An 18,323-nucleotide genomic window follows, 5' to 3' on the forward strand; every position below is an offset into this window, starting at 1 on the left:
CATTCACCTTGAGCCAAACAGTGTAAACATATGGTAACAGGAAAAACGGTGTTATTCACATGAATGTCACATGACCCTTAACCTCTGAGGGAAACAGTGTCATGAGAAACGGCTTTCATATCTTCTTTCAGTACACTGATAGAAGCTCTGCTTCGGAAATGGAATTGCTATGTCAATAAATAAATACATCCACTCTGTACTGAACAATGGACGGAAGGTATTCAACGCTGAAATGTCAACATAAAATGGATCATGGGATATGTTCAAAAAGTGAAACTAATGCACAGAGGTCAGGATTTGTGAGAGCACGGTGTGAAAACCAACCAACCCTCCCATACAAAAGGATACGCTGTGGGATGCAGACAAATGGATTAGCATGTCACTGATGGCTGATTTGAAACGCATGATAGCATGACTTCTATCCCACACACTGTACATACAGTACACTTTAACTGGAGATATACAGTTGAAATAGAGTACAGAAATTACAGCTAGTACTGTGCAACTTGGCCGTATTTGGAATGAAGAGTGTGTATTGTGCTATGTAGGAAATAATGACTGCTCTAGATTTCATTTGGGTGAGTGCTGGTGCATGCAGGCGTACATGTATGTGTGCTTGCATGTGTGTTGGTTTGTGTGTGTGTGTGTGTGTACGTACAGTAATACCGGTCGTAATATAATGGAGCAGCGGATCTCCTGGTGGGCACAATTCCACCTTGCTGCTTTTAATCTGTGGTGCTTAAATCATCTCAAACCAAGAAGGGACAATGAGAGGCGAGGAAGCCACTACACCATATAGGTCCAACTAATACCCTTCCAAGTCCTCTCTCCCATTAGGCTCCTTTTTATCTTCGTGGAGCTCAAGGGTTCCGTAGCCGTTCATCTTAGACATTTTGAGATGACCGGCAGTGGGAGCAAACTCTGTGCTCTCGTCTTCAAGGATGCCGTTCCTGGCAGAGAACATCTGGCTGATCTCCACAAAGGTCTTGTTCTTGGTCTCTGGAATGATGAAGAAGGTGTAGCTTGCCACTCCCAAGCAGATAGCACAGAAGATCAGGTAGCAGTAGGAACCTGTAGCCATCTGTATGGGGGGTGACAGTGCATTTTTTAACTGATGATGAAGCGAAGGATAAAGCAAATGAATACTACTCTGAATACTATGAATACTATTCTATTCTGTAAAGTAAGGGAAGAAATGAATCTGGATGGCATGCAATAGATTTGGACCCATGCTGTCATAGTACATGGACAGTTTCCCACTTGTCCACCTCATAGGTACATCTGCTTACAACAAGGAAGCACGAAGCAGAGGCTATTGTGGGCTAGAAAGATAGAAAGGCAAGTTTCTTCAGAGAGAAACAGGCAAAGACAACAGAAGATAATGATGATAGTAGTCTAATACAAAGGAAAGTAACTCAGAGCAAGCTGCAAGCTACTGTTCTGACACCCCAGTCAGCTACTTACACATGATTTACATCCAAAATATGTTCAGGGAACATGGAACGTTCTGTAGGTTTTCATAAAAACTACTGGGAAAAGTTGACACCTAGTTTAGGCTATAGGAATGGATTACTTAGTTTGAAAACCACTTGCTTGGGAATGTCAAAGAATATAAATACAAAAACGCTGATACAAACATGCAAGGATAGGGTGGAAAATGTCTAAGGCTTCGGTCACACTGCAGCTGAACATGTCCCAATTTAGATTTGTTCCCCCTCTTTTTGACACAGATCTGACGTTTTTAGTGCAGTATGAACAGAAAAACACATGGTATCTCATTTATCTGTGGTCCTAAATCTGATCTGATCCGTGGCCATGCGACCGCAGTCTGAACTGATCAGAATTCAGGTGGTTTTTATGTCACTCTCCATGGGACAGATCACTGTCATCGTAACTCAATCAAACAAAACTAGAGGGGACGTATTGTAATCAACCAGTGTCTAAAACAATTGCAAGAGAAACGGCTGAGCGGGGCCACAACAGAATTTGGCTGCAGCGCCAACTAAAAATCAAGAGCCTCAAAGCAAGGTTCAAGGAGGCTAAAGATTCCAATCAAGGAAGTAGCCATTCTTTATACAGTGAACTGTAGTTTGGGCAATAAACCCAGAAGGCATTCTTTAGAGCTTTACAGTTCATGCACATGCAGGTCATTTCAGGATGGAGGTCCGTTCAAACTGATATTGGATATGAGTCATTTTCAAAAATGAATGCAAACAGACAAAAAACATTAGATTTAAGCAAAAAATTGGAATTGAGCACAAAGGCCTGCAGTGTGAATGGAGCCTGAGATAAGATATGGGTCTGCTCTGACCTGTAGGAAGGGAAAGACGAAGCCAATGGTGAAGTTGGACAACCAGTTGAGGCAACCTGCCACAGTGTAGGCAGCCGGGCGGTGCGACTGCTTAAAGAGTTCTGCTGTCATCAGGAAGGGCACACCAGCTTGACAGAGCCACAGAAAAGTATATTATGTTATTAAATAGGGTACACTTTGGTAACATTTCCACTTCCTTTACACTCAAACATTCTCAACCAGTCATGGCATATCTTTAGTGAGTGCATATAGATATAGATATCTCCCCATATGGTTCATTTAATAGGCTAATATAACTAGGCATGATACTAATCGATCACAATACAACCAATCACATTATTCAACCAACTGCATGAATCCATTGGGTTTTGTGAAATCAGTTACTTTGTATTGTCCTTTGGCAGTCGATCAGAATAAATTAACATGATATTACAAATAATACATATTTCTCAAGCCGCAACAGTATAACATTACATACCTATCTATATACTTCATTATGTATAACTCAGTTATCATAGATAGAGAGGGGAATGTTTGTCAACTTGGCAAAACTCCAACTCTGAACCACAGTCAAAAGAAACAACAGTTTAGTTTAGTTTAGCAAGGACTTAGACAATTCATTAGCTTGATATGTGGGCATCTATGGGCTGGTGTCTTAGCTTTAAACACATAATTCTTCATTGTTAGAATTGAGAGGTAGGAAGGAGAAATATGCATTCGTAAAAGCTCTAATGATGAGCTTTCCGAATGAAGTCCTCATTATCTGTGCATGATAATTGCACAGAGGAAGGTTTAATATTGTCAAACAAATAACTAGGCCATAATTTGTCAACATCTGTGGTATGTATGGGGGCTTCATTGCGCATGCAAGGTTTTGTCTGAAGAAAACCATATTCATCACCGCTAGCTTATGAACAATGAGCCATTAAAAATCTAATTGCAGCAACAGAAATCCTCGTCTGTGTGCTGAGGTATAGATTTTGCCAGCTTGACGAATGACGTTATGTAAACCAGATTCATTCTCATTCATCATCCTCGCAGGCCCACTCAACATGGCTCCCAACATTGTAAACTATTGCCTCTTAATTCACTTCACTCAACTCAGCCAATGTACAAATGGCTGTAGGAATGGATGTAGTGTGGCAATTATGATTTCCTCATTTACAGGACTAATGAAATACAATATCTCTTCGTAGTGAGAGAAGGAGCAGTGAGGAAGGAGCGGTCCCTGCCATTCTGCAAACGTCCAGCAGGGAGCAGTGTTACCTTATGTCAGATTAATACACAAGACAGCCCGAATCAAGCATGTGTAGACTGGAATGGATGAATGTAAGTGTTTAAAAGAGTTTTTAGTAGAGACTGAGTGAGAGTAAATTTTGTCCTTTTTAGCCATTTTTGCCAATGTGACATTATGAAACCGCCTCTTGTGCTTTCTTGCAATGAATAATAGGTGTATATGACATACACACCTATTATTCATTGCAAGAAAGCACAAGAGGTGTATATGTATTTCATTTTGTTCTTACCTGGTCCTATGCAGAAGCCGGCAATAATTCCAACAACGCAGGCCACACTGATGTAGCGCATCAAGGCCACTTGTGCCTGAGGTTGGTCAAATTGAAATCATCAGTCATCAAACACACAGCACAACAACAAAATCTATACACATCAGAGAACAATTTGCACAGTTTAAAGTTGTTCATTTTACTGAGTTGAAATATCCTTAAATTATGAGAGGAAAAACAACTGTAAAGTAACTCCAAGAGATTTGGGGTAAGGCCTAGTGACAGACTAGTGTCCAATTAGAGGTGTAAGGTACATCAAGATGCCTCACATCCATTCTGGTCCATTCTTGTTCACTTGATTGTCTTGTGTTATATCACTAAGCATGAGGCACAGAGTTCTGTTTTTTGATAGTTGTTGCTTCTTATGTAATGTTGGTAGTGTATTTAGTCCAGTACAAATCCAATGTACGTCGCAACCTGCAAGTTTCTGTAATCTATTCCTAGACCTACAGTTCTTTTGGACGACACTGTACCTGGAAGAGGAGCGAGACAGTGATCCCAGCACAGCAGATTCCCATGAAGGTGAAGCCACCGATCACCAGAGGTCTCCTGCCCAGCCGCTCTATAGTAAAGCACTGGGGAGGGGACAAAGGAGCAGGGTCTGTTGTAGCTGCCAACGTGAGACAAACATCAAGCAATACAGAAACTGACTCTTTTCTTTCTAGACTCTCATATAAGAACCCAGTTTCATGCTCACTGCTGTACATGGTATTTGTATTTCATGTAATACTTGAACGCCTACTATATATAGGTCAGCAGTGAACAAGATCTTACTACTGGAAATGGATATTTACAATGGCACTAATATCTGAGCTTACTTAAATGGACTTACGTTCAGAACAAGGTACCAGGCAGAACTACTCTGCTTTTAAGGACAATAGTAATTTTCTTGTTTTTATCCTAATAAGACCGATCTGAGGTGAAACATGAGAGACTAATTGTTGACATTACTCACAAGTTACATTAGCAGTTAGTCTCATTCACCATATCAGAATCAGAATCAGCTTTATTGGCCAAGTATGTACACATACAAGGAATTTGACTCCGGCTTTCCGTTGCTCACAATGTACTTACACAGAATAAATATGCAGCTAAAAGCAAGGACAACACAATGGACAGAGGTAAACCTAAACATCTAACTACTATGTACAAATATGCATATATATAAAAAAAATATAAAAAGGTATAAAAAAGTATAGAAAGTATATATATATATATATATATGTATATATATATACACATATGTAAACTGTCTCACATATGTAAATATGTCTCACATAATACTGTCACCTTAGTGTGCTTAAAGTGTAATGTCTGCTTACCCCCAGCGTTCCAGAGATGACCTCAATGGCACCGGTTCCCACAGTTGTGTATTGGATGTGAGGGCCTGGGATCCCTGCATTCTCAAATATGTCATTGGTGTAGAACCAGATCTGAAATTGACAGACAACTATAAATAGCTGATGTCATGTGAAAACCTTGTAAATCCAATTTTGGTGATTGTCATGTTTTCATTTGATTCTCTGACCTCTTGGTCTTATGAAAGCCGTTCAGAACCCACTGGATAAATACAAGGAGGTCAATCTGAAAACAAGGCTGTTTTTCTCAGTTTCTGGAAAGTTTTCACCTGACAGCGACGATTATAAATACATAATTGTAAATTTAGGAACTCAGAGTTTTCCTTTTTAAACCTGTGAGTTGCTTATTTGGTGTTCCACGTGATTCATCATAGCGATCATTATCACCAGACCTGCCATCACTCATGCACTTGAGATACAACACTTCATCAGTACAGACTTCTGACAAGTGCTCCCCTTGAAATTAATTTGTGTGTTCTCATTAATCATACTTTGCTGATGCAACATCCATCATCTATGTAGTGTGGACAAGATCATGATCGGTGCAGTTAAATGCTGTCTTGTTGATTTAGTAACCATCCATATAGCATTTAATCACCATTCCAACATTGAAATATGCGTACACATGCATATACACTCACTCACACACACACACGCGCACACACACACACACTCACAACACACACTCACACAACACATACACACACACAACACACACACTATTTGAAAAAGTAAATGACTTAAGACATGTTATATTGTTTTGAACCAAAGAAGCAAAACTATATACCAATGGGGTAATGGTTTTCCCTCACACAAAAATCCACCCTAAAACAGAACTCCAATTATTTTTATATTGGGCATTCAGTATTTATAAACATGAACAACTCTCTGCCACACCTGAAGCTGCTCCACTGATAATAAATTAGAGACTTGTATGAACTCAGAGAATGTTTGCTTGACTTTTCACATCCATATAAGCTTTATTTCACTGTTTCATTGTTTTATTATTGTGTTACTCACAATACCCTCGACTCCACAATTGTACACACATCACACAACTTTACACTTCTGAATTACTGAAAGGTTGTGATGTGATGTAGCAAAGCTTGGGTAGTGAGTGTGTGTGTTAAGTTCAGTTCTCCAAGGAACAGGAGAAGCTTCTTCATAGCTGAATGTTTAGTCATACTTTCCATCTCTTTTTTTGACGTTAACATGGCAAGTGGTGAAATCCAACCAATAGACATGACTATACAGCATGGTCGGATTTCACTAAACAACTATACATTGGCTCTGTTTTCATGCAAACAAACAATGCGACTATTGCTCTTACTCTGATAATGAGAATAATTTGATTAGGCTGTTTACATGTGCAATAGAAGTAAATTCTCCTGTCTCCTTCATTCATTCAAACTTCAGCCATGATTCTCCTGTGCAATGCCCTGGTTGTAATTTTCCAACAATAGCGCTGTCTCCACAAAGTCAGTCTCCATTCACTGTTTCACTGTCAATGGAGTAGCTCCAGTATTTTTTTTCTTGATGACAACATTGTATATCTTGGCTGTCATTTTCTACCTGTGCAAGAGACTCAAGCTTTATATTCAAGATCATAGGAATACCATATGTGGATGTTCACTTGAAAATCTCTTGAAACGTCTGATTTTGTTTTTTGTGGCCCAGATTTCAAAGGTGAGCACGTGGGTTCCTTCCCAGCGTGCTAGGAGCCGTGCGGTGTTCCCTATCTGGAACAGCTGCAGCGGTGGGACTCAGCATGGTGTAGCCATGCTGGGAAATAGTACCAGCATGTGAGCCAGCATGCCTAGTGCTTCTATCCACATGGAGCAGGGTGTACTCTATGGGCTGACAGTGTGTGTGTGTATGTGTGTGTGTGTGTGTGCACGTGTGTGTGTGGACCTCCCTATGCAGTGTAATGCCGAGAGGGTGGGCCAGGAGATAATGAGGCGTGGTCCTGTTGCCCCCTGCTTAGTCACTCAGTGGCTGTACGTGAGACGGTGATGTATGGACAGGAGGAGGTGCAGATGGGAGAAGCACAGCTGGGGACATGTGGAGTGAACTGTAGCAACACGATCTCTCACTCTCATATGATAACTGTACCGAAAATAGCCTCTGCACAACCAAAATGCACACACACACTCACACACACACACACAAAACCAAAACAACTTTGTCCCGCTCTTTAGCCGCCACACAGAAGTCCACATTCCTATAACCGCTTCCCCTCTTCCCCCTCACCGCATCAATGCCGGACAGCTGCATGCCAATGTTGACCACCACAATGGTGATGACCTGCCAGCGAACACAGCGGTCCATGATGAGGCCCAGGACAGAGACGGTCTCGATAGAGGAAAGAGAGCGCTGTTCCTCCTGCATCTCCTCAATCTCCGCCTGGATGTTGCCTTTAGAGCGGTACCACTTCAGGGCTACAGGACAGAGGAACAAGATAGGGAACGTGTGTGTCAGAAAGGGTTCGAACAACCATTTTAAGTGTTGGGTAACTTTAGGGGATTTCCATTTTTGCCCCTTGACACCTCAACAGAGAGAGAGAGAGAGAGAGAGAGAGAGAGAGAGAGAGAGAGAGAGAGAGAGAGAGAGAGAGAGAGAGAGAAGGAAGAAGAAGAAGGAAAGAAATCAGTTCTAATGACCAATTAAACTAGCCAGCAATGCAGGCATCTGATCGAAGCCTACACACAAAGAAAGCCTTTTAGCAGCCTGCAATGAGACCAAGCCCTACTAACTTTTCAAGTGAAAAGTGGAGAAATTATATAACAAGAATGGTATGATTCATATGACATGAGTGACTTTTCTAGGTCATTTTAGCACAGCTGGGCTAAATGAAAGGTCAATCCAAGTAGTGGTTATAAAGTAAATTAGATACTTTTGGAGCAGGGATCTGCAACCATGTGCCATGGATTGCTGTGTTATCAGGTTTTTATTCCAACCAAAGATTACAGCAGGTGATTTCCCTGATAAGCACCTTAACACCTTCTCCAGAGAGGAGAAATTAAATCAGCAATCAGTGCTGTAGTGTTTGGTTGGAATGAAAACCTACAAACTCATGGCCCTCCATGGCACATGGTTGATTATCCCTGCTTTAGAACTTACATTAGAATCTAAATTCTAATTCTTTGACAAATTATTCATAAATTTCAAGTCCCAATATTCAACTGGGCATTCCCACTGGTACTAATGAACAGTTCACTAATGAACAGTTCATATGTTGCTGTATGGGAAATCTAGGCAGGATGAAAGTGCAAATTCTCCACTTCTTCATTAGACATATAATTTTTTAGACTAATAATCTCAGTGGAAAATGCTGGGAATTACATTTACATAGATTTTCTCACTCTACATATGAAGCAAATAAAGTTGTTGTAGTAGGTAAAGCTTACAGCAAGTTGATTTTAATTGTCTTTTTCTTTTAATAGATATTGTGTGTTAATGCTGGGATCCTGCTGACTTTAATCATGTAAATTAAAACTTGGCCAAATAACAAGAACTCAACACTGTTAGGGGAAATTATCTGACGGCATGTTCACTCAAACACAAAAACAAAAACTGAGGAGAAGAAATAAGTTAATTTTCCAACCTGTGATAGTGGCATGCACATTCCTCTTCTCTATCAACAGGTACCGCGGACTCTCTGGAAACCATGGCAACAGCATCAGCTGGAAGAAGGTAGGAACCACCACAAGGGACAGGAGCAGAGGCCAGTGCTCTTCCTGTATGGAAAACAATGTAAAAAGGGTTTTGAAAAATTGTCCATGAATGTGGCTTTACTATACATAGACATTCCTTACAGTATCTGTCTTATTTATGCTCCTTTCATACCTTACAAAAAGTAACCATCATCTTCTAGTATGCAACCTATAATCTCTAATAAGTACTGTATATAATGTCTTTTCTGTAAAATCCTAGCTTTTTTCTCTACAGCTGTCTTATACTCAACTCAACTCTATCCCTCTAAGAACATTCTCTCCCTTATCAGATACAACTGGGCAGGTAGAAAAGATCATCATCCTATCCAGTCCTTCCAGATATCGAAAGAAAAACCATGAATGAAAGAGCCAGTGGAGAACTGGAAGGCCTAATAGGACATACTAGATTGAAATGCAGCCTCTATCACTGCGTGATTGTTCCATGTAGAAACATTGGTAAAGACAGCGGTGAAGTGCTACCATGTTCTCATTGTGTTTGTTGAATAATTATCTAATTACAGCACAATTAAGATACATGGCTTGTAGTTGAGATGACAAACCTTGAGACAGTTCTGCAATATTCAGACAAAGTTACTTTCAAAGGATTCACGGGATTTGAACAATTGGAAGCTCGGACAAGTTTGAACTAAGAATTTATTTTGGCACAATCAATCCAGGAAGAAAGCACAGAGTAGCAATTATTAATCCCTTAGCATGTCACCCACTGTTTGGTCCAGGATACCTGGGCCAAACATATCCTGGAATCTGAAACCTGTACAGGGTTTGAATGGCAGGATGCCAGTACCTTTCCTAATAGTTCATGGAGTCCCAAGACCTGAGCAATGAAGACTCCAAGACAAATGTGGATGCTGGGCATGAGGCCCAAGAAGCCTCGCAGGTTCTTGGGGGCAATCTCCCCCAGGTACATAGGCACCACACTGAGAGAGATACCTGTTGAGAAGAGGATAAACAGAGTTACATTATCATGGGCTAACACAGGCAAAAATAAGCAGAACTTGGATTTATGTTTCATTGTGATCTGACTCAAACATTATCTAGAATGAATGGTAAGTGAATATTTTATCATGCATCAGAATCTTACAATGATGATTTATTTCTACAAGCATTTAGATTTTATTAGTGTAAACTTACCGCTAAATATTCAGTGGGTATACAGTGGAAGATGAAAATCACACGTTCAAATTAATTATTTCATTTAGGCGTCAGGTAGGCCTACCTGAGTGTACTCCTGTGATGAAGCGTCCAACGATGACCATTGCAGGATACCTACATGCTCTGCTGAAGCCCATAAGACCGGCTGCTACAAACACCAGCGCAGTGGATTTCACCAGTGTCCCTTTCCTGTTTATATGCACAACGATCGCGCTTTACTAATAATCTAATAATTACTTATAATACTAATAATTTACTATTAATCATCTAATTGGTCGTTCGGCTGTTAGTTTAGAGCTGGTCGTGGTGATGATGCTACAACACACAAGTCCTTTCAGTGAGCCATTAATCCCGAGCCTTTCAACATTCAAGGTAAATGGAAAGAGGGGGTTGCATTTTATTGTTGTTACAGTCGATAAAGTTACTGTCAGTTTTTTATGTCAGTACGTCACAGTTGCTATTGAGACACTGACATATTTTTATGGCTAAATTCCAAGGTAAATAAATGAGGGGGGGGGTGTTTTGTTGTTGTTGAGTTGAAAACTTTACTGTTGGTTTCAGATTGACAGCATTTGCCATTGAGGTCACTGTCAACCTCACACTGTCAACCCATTGTTTGTCTTAACCCAGAGGCATGCAATGTAGTTGGTTTAGCTCATGTGTGATGTTGTAGCCTAGTTGACGTTAACATGGCAAATGGCGAAATCCAACCAATAGACATGACTATACAGCATGGTCAAATTTCACTAAACAACTATACATTGGCTCTGTTTTCATGCAAACAAACAATGCGACTATTGCTCTTACTCTGATTATAAGAATAATTTGATTAGGCTGTTTACATGTGCAATAGAAGTAAATTCTCCTGTCTCCTTCGTTCATTCAAACTTCAGCCAACTTCAGCCACAACGATCGCGCTTTACTCAACTTGATCAACGAATAAGAAGCTAGAAATTTCAGAGTCAGAAGCGCATGCTGATGACACACACACACACACACACACACATGCATGCATGCACAAGGACTCACACACAAATACATTGTCAAAACACACACTTACCTTCCATATTTGGTAACGAGTGTGCCCACTAGCAGTGCCCCAATCATACCACCAATAGCAAAGATAGACACGGTGAGGGAGTACATGACGGTGAGGGCCTCCTCATCCAGACTCCAACCGTGACTTTCTATCATCGTCTCATTGTAAAAGCTTTTGATGTACTGGTGGAATGAATGAATGAATGAATGAGTGAATGAATTTACATTATAATAATTTACATCAACAATATGGAATTTTGAGACACAGCACTATTCCCTTCCAAAACATCCTTGCTTTTATAAAAGAGACCAGAACTGAAGAAAGTACTGAATTGGACGAGGCTATGTGAGATCCTGGTAATGCAAAGAGATAATACTGCAAAAAGAACAATACATAATTAATGATTCAGATTTATTTCTTACACGACTGGACCACTTGTCCACATTGCAATAGACCTAGTGCATAAAAATGGTGGCCATGACATCTGACATCATTACCCATCCCACAGTACAAAATGTCTAAGTGTCAACATTGCTCTGGCCATTTCAGAAATGCTAGTTGTGCATTGCAATGTGGATTGAGATGAAGGGATAAACGACATCAGTCTCTGAGGCGGCCAACTTTATACACCGGGTTCACTGAGCGTACACGCTTTTTGAGTAGACAGGAGTTTGATCTAGGTCCCACAAATCAAATTCAAATCGATAAATGCAAATTTTGAGAAATAAGAACAAACTGCGTGCTTGATAAAACAAGAGCGGTTATCCCTGTGGTGTGGCAGTCAAAAGATAAAGTAAAAAGAATCAATATACTTGGGATTTCATTCAAGTTTGCCTAGAAGTGTATAGACTCAATTGAGATGACACTATTCTGGAAAATCCATTATATCAAATCTAATTTTGCTCAAGTGACACAATTGAGTCATGTATTCTGCGACAGAGACATCAGCAAAAGATTAAAAAAAGGTTAATTTGGCTTCAAATTGATGATTGATGACAACATTAACAGTATGAATGACTTAAACCAAAGACATATTTTTGCACTTTTCTTTGTTTAATGTTTCTACATTTTACATGACCCATATGAGTTTTAGGATGACTTTGTTGGTGCTTACAAGCATCTTAGTCACTTAGTCATACACAGACATACTGTATGTAGTATGAGTGGGTCTCATTGTCCTCAAGTGTGTCAGAACGCCACAAATCCTGTTTCCATGTCAGCTTTCCATGTCACTTCAGGCTTTAACAGCATTAAGACTGTGAGTCTTAAAGATGCTCAGCTGATAATGTAAAGTTCAGCTAAGTCTCTAGACCATAGCAATCAATCCCACATTCAACTAAATGTGTCCAATCATCTGGAAGTGGAATTCACATCTGATCATCTGGCTACTACTATATTTGACTGATAATGTGACTTCAAGACCAATTTCAATTTTCTGATTTATTTTTGTTTTCATCAAAAGAAAGACTCAGAAAAAACTAAATTGGCCATCATAAACTTCAGTAAACTATAAGCCTCAGTACGTCTTTCCGTCACTCACTCACTTACTCCTTCCTTCCTTCCCTTCCCTGCACCCTCAATCTCCTTCAGACATTTTTAACTTGCAAGCCAAAATTAAATTACAAGGCCCATACTTTTTTAATACAGGCTTCTTTCCACATAATGATTTTATAGACTGAAGAATACATAGTAGTATCGCTATGCTAACATCTAATCAATTATCCTTTACCATGGTTGTCTGCTTAAGCTAAACAGTTGAGGAGGTCTGTGGCCAGTTTAGTTCTCCAATGACATAATCAGATGACCGAAACAGGAACCCAGACCATTTGTTATTGTGTTTCTTTCTATTTGGGCATCCTATAAAAAAGCTCTGTCTCACCAAAATGTAATTGTAAGTCTTCTTCGCCCTCACCACCACTTTAACCTTCTGCTACACCTAAAATTTGATTTGGAACACATAGGGGTAACTGATGTCAGATGACACACTGCAGTCAGCAGCGTGTCCTACGAAGATCCCTGGAGTCACATGGTTCTGTGGTTTGAGACGAGTTTTCCAGTTGTCTTCTACTGGACGAGGCAATGCTACACTATCCATTAAATGTTTCAGATGCTGTGTTCAGTACTTTTGATAGAAAAAACTGTCCACTCTTCTGTGAAATCTGTACGCTACAAATGAATGTTAAAAGCATTTTGGGAAAAAAGAGTCATGTGACAACAACCATGAGACCTCTGAGCTCAGCTGTACTATCACCTCATCTAACCCTTCCGAGGTGGTGACCTTTTTATCTTTTTAAAGGAGAGAGGGCAACTCAACCCATTGAGTTGAGCAATCATAAGCCATGCTTGCTGATATTATTTGCACGTCCCCATCTATCATTCAACTAGCAAAAGGCTAGATCAAAACAAGGCTCAGTAAACATGTCGTACCACACGAATAATGAAGTCCCCATCTGGACCAATCAGTAACAAATATGCCTCCTTGTTTTAAGCTGTAATTGTAGTTCCCCCTTGTGCCATTCAGTGTGTAAGCAGCGGTGAGGTACATCATTTCCCTGAGTTTTGTTAAAATCGGATCAGTGGTGTCTGACATATTGATTGACGATAAACAGTGTCTAAGATATTGTGCATGACGGATGGACAGACTGGGGCCAATCCACAGTCCCCCACTCCCAATTTCATCATGGATGAGAAAATTGATAGATCAAATGATCAAATCCCAGCTTGCTAGACCACATTATGAGGTAGATAGATCTAGAGTACTAGGCCATGTCTACCTTCCTTCAGTAAAGAAAGATAAAATGAAAGAGATAAAAATCAAGACTAGGTCAATGCTCCTTTAGAGTGAACCAATGTGCACAGAGTGGGCTGAAGGCAGCTGGGGCAACTCTTTCTGCGAAATTGTCTCCTAAGCATAGTAAAGACACTACACTGGCCTGAAAAGAGGCATGAGGTGTGATACCATTCTGTTCACACTGGTCAACTAACATGCTCTAATGTGGGGCTATCCATGGCCAAACAGGCATGTTTCACAGTTAACAGTGGCCATAATGTACCACACCACATCAAAGGAAAGGAGCACATGATGAATAAAATGACAGGGCATTAATAATAAGGAATGGCAAAGACCAGCCTCCAGATTTGATACACAAGCGCACATGACTCCACATGACAATGAAATATAATGTGATCCTCATCATTTGCACTAGCATCTAAAAGGATAGCTTCAGCTTTTGGGGAATCTAATCTTATCCATTATCACCCCAATGCAGTTGAAGAGTGGGTCTCTTTCATTCACAGAAGTAGCATTTAATTAAAATTTTTGTGGTACTTGGAAGCATGAAAAATATTTTATCACACTTGTTGATGACAACGATGACAACAACAAACATGATGATGATGATAATGATGATGATAATAATAATATGGTAGTGATACAAACCTGTGCAGGAGAGTTGACGACTGCCAAATTGTAGCCATAGAGCATGGAGCTGCCAAATGAGGCCAGAAAAGCCACTGCCAGCAGTGACTTAGTGAGATGCTGAGGACAAGAAGAGGAAAGGAAGGTGTGAGTTACCAACAAAAACTACACAGTAAAATGTTTACAGTACAACGGACCAAGCAAAATACTTGAGGTCCAACTTAAGGCAAGATCCCTGTAGATGAGTTTTCAACATTAACATGTTAAAAAGAACTCACAGTGTTAAGTCAAAGGAATTTATGTCAGTTATACTTCCGAAACTGTTACACAGCCAGTGGATTTTTCCATACATAAGAAGGACAAATAATGACCTAAAAATGAACGTGTCAAAATAAGCAGCTTTCTGAGATCTACAGAAAACAGCTTATATAAAAAAAAGTGACCTGGATTTTCACAACACAGTCTCAGGCTGTTCCACTGTAACCTAGTTTACATCTATCTCAAATGCCTATGCTTGTAATGCAAAAGGCAACTCTCACTTTAAAATTGCCCTCATGGAAAGAAGCCAATAAAACCTCGTGCCAGTAAACAATTTGAAATAGTTATACTAGGATTAAAAACAAAAGTAATGCATGTGTTTTTCTCCTGTCTAATATGCAGACAGATTATTTGCCAAATTAGGAGATTATTCCATAATGTGCTAGCATTTAACAGCATCATAAATAGGGTATAAGTTGCATATGAGTTTGTGATCTTTGGACTGTGCTCTACAGAGCTGTACAGGCTTAGTTCCTGAGCTGCACATGACTGAATCAAAAGAACTGAAGCAAACCGGCAGCTGAATGCAGGCCAGGTAAAACCAGTCTAGTCTGTTGTACCGTAAACACAGTTAGCTCTGGAGGACCACTTTGAGACTGAATTAGCTGAATAGATCTCAGGTACTGGTATGTGCCTGCCAAACACAGAATAAGTGGAGCTACAATAGCTCCACTTATTCTGTGTTCCACAGCTCATGGTTTTGGAAAACCCAATTGTGATCCTTAAATGCAGGAACATATTGTGGGCAAAGGCAATCCACTGATGTCAAAATACTGGGGTATGCTTCATCGAAACAAAGTTTCCCTTGTGTTCAGATAGCCTCTTGCCTCTGAACTCACAGGGAGTAAGTCGATGGAAGAGCAGCCCTTCGCTTTGAGTGAACAATAACAGCATAGATGCCTTGAAGAAACCTAATTTAGCCGGTAATAGCCAGAGGCAGAGAGTTAGACGGCTACACGTGAACATGGCTGATAGCAGACAATGCTGCCCAGTAAGCATTCAATTTATGTTGATTTGCAAGCGGGTGCAATGTTTTTCACATGAACATGCTGGCCAAAGCTGTTGGCCAGTATGCTGTTTTGTTAGCAAAGACTAAGTCTATGTGATATAGTTTTTTGTAAGCTACAATTGAGGCTATATCCCAGGTTGTTTTGGACATGGTGGTCTTGTGTGAGTCAAAGATGTCCTGACCCCTGTTATAGCTACAGGAGCCTCACTGTGTCTAATGGTCCAAACCGGGGATTCCCAAACATGTCAAGGACCATGGGGCATTTGATAAGATTCTGCCCTAAAGAACCCCATTTGGGAAGGTTTTTTTTTTTGCTAAAATTGACTTGGTGCAGAAATATATAACTATGTGTATTGTAGGTTGTGAGGTTAAAAGGATGATGAAACTAATCAAAGCTGTCACTCTTCTAGGCCTACACTTTCTCATAGTGCTAACCTATAGTGAGATGAATAACAATGAAATTAAACAATTCCTGTATTCACTGGAACCCCACAGAAACCTGGACTCTCCACCCCCCACTTTGGGAATCACTGGTCTAACCCACCAGGATGCTGTTTAGTCCTGTTCCATATTCTATACTATGGCATTTACAACATTTTAGGCTTGGATTATAAACATTTTTTCATTTAGCAAAGACTATTTCTTATATACCCTGCCATGCTCTTTTTATTCTACTTGACACACAGAAAGACAAGCCATGGCTAGACCCTGGCCAATGGAGACAAGTCATATATTTCCCTCAATGTAAGGAGGGAAATATCCATGAGATGCTCATTATCATGTATCATGCATTGCTGCACTGTGCTGCAGCGCACCTACTAGGATCCCCAGTCTGGCACACATCCACGAGCCCATGGAACAAATTATTCCTAATCTCGTTTCATCTAATAGGATAATCCACAAACTATGTGTCTAAAAATGGTCAAAGTGTTTCAAAGTTTTATATTTTGGACTAGTTTCATTGATCATTGGGCTGTTTATGCGTTGGGTTTAATTGGCACTGGGAGGGTTTTGTCGCGAAGAACCTGGCAACACTTCTCCCCGTCCCTCTCTCCCCCTTACTATGTGTTCTTTAAAATTATGAATAAACATCTGCATAGTAACAGGTTGACCATCGTCCTCTTTATTGTCTAATCAAAATTATTGTTTCATCCGCGGGAAAACGTAGTTGTCAGGCAACTCAACCTGTGGTGGTTGTGCATGTGCACGTGGAGTGTGCACGCATAAATAACCATGTGCATATTAGTTTGCTTCTCCACATACACATGAGCTGTGCCTTTGTGAAAAGTTGAATTTCAAAATGTCAACGTGTGTGCGTGCGTGTGTGTGCATGTGTATGTATGGGCACTCAAGACTGCAAATGTACAGTAGCCTATTGTTAGTATGTTATGTTATGTTTGAATGATTTCTTTATTTGAATAAATGTCTCAGAGTTTACTTCAAACTTTGAGGCCCTTTTTTCTCAAAAACATAGTTTGGAAACAGTCAAGACATCAAGGGGTGCATCTCACTCAATCTTTGGACTACAAAGATAATTTTGATATCACAAGAAAGCTTAAATTATCCTCTTTCCAACAGTGTATTAAACTCAAAATGGTTTGAGGGGTCAATGTGACTGGAAATAAACGACAGAAACGAAACGACCTTATGCACACAGTTCGCTACATCTCAGTCAACCTCTCGGATAATAATAACTAGAAGTTCAAACACTTACCCCCGTGATTTTCGCATTGTTTGCCAGTAACACTTCCTCCGCCATCTAAGTCATGAATAATTACTCCGCGATTCCTATGATTTGCTCGTTTGAGATGAGAAATCGCTCATCTACAAAACTTTTTTAAAAGTGTTCAGCATTCCCATATGTACAGTCATGCTTGTATGGGAGATGGGAGGCGTGTTGTGTTGATGGGCGGAATTAAGTCGCTTGTGAAACTCCCCAATCCCCAATCACTAAAGCTCAACGCAGAGAAAGCCCTCCCAGTGACGAATCGTTCTTCCCCGGAAATCAGCAGTCACATGAGACCCGGGGTCTCCAAACCTTTTCACATCAAGGACCCCAAAAGAGACAGCCTACACACATTAGACCACCAGCATTTGATTAGACTGCTGACACCAAAGAACCCAATCTAAGAAGATGTGTTATTATATATTACTTTGTACAGAATTAGGCTATATAACTGTCTATATTGTAGGAATAGTGATAAAGACAGTGAGACAGTGAAACCTATGATGAAAACCGAAGACCTCTATGGAGTGAAATAAGTGGAAATAAATTCAATGATTATTTACTCAACCCCATGTCAGTCAAAATTCCATTGAAGTTCAAAGGACCACCTGACCAGACACACACCGAGTTTAGGTCCCGTACTTTCATCTCAGCCTTCCTCCAAATTGTTGAAGTTAATTAATGGGGCAATCA

The 18,323-nt window shown here is 40.2% G+C and overlaps 1 protein-coding gene across 1 annotated transcript; it reads right to left on the reverse strand.

Moving 5' to 3' along the window:
• Positions 1-736: 736 nt before the first annotated feature.
• Positions 737-17,712, reverse strand: slc2a15b (solute carrier family 2 member 15b). Its single transcript, XM_071537158.1, has 12 exons — positions 17,619-17,712; positions 14,599-14,697; positions 11,181-11,341; positions 10,185-10,309; positions 9,753-9,898; positions 8,839-8,971; positions 7,485-7,672; positions 5,199-5,309; positions 4,350-4,451; positions 3,838-3,913; positions 2,312-2,439; positions 737-1,081 (listed from the first exon to the last, which is right to left on the reverse strand). The coding sequence occupies exons 1-12, from the start codon at positions 17,661-17,663 to the stop codon at positions 806-808; spliced, it is 1,590 nt and encodes a 529-aa protein (XP_071393259.1). The 5' UTR covers positions 17,664-17,712; the 3' UTR covers positions 737-805.
• Positions 17,713-18,323: the final 611 nt, after the last annotated feature.

The sequence above is a fragment of the Centroberyx affinis genome, unplaced genomic scaffold, assembly GCF_046629955.1.
Source record: "Centroberyx affinis isolate AG114_WGS23_722 - 3 ecotype Tasmania unplaced genomic scaffold, CSIRO-AGI_Caff_v1 ptg002986l_1, whole genome shotgun sequence".
Classification (NCBI taxonomy): Eukaryota; Metazoa; Chordata; class Actinopteri; order Beryciformes; family Berycidae; genus Centroberyx; species Centroberyx affinis.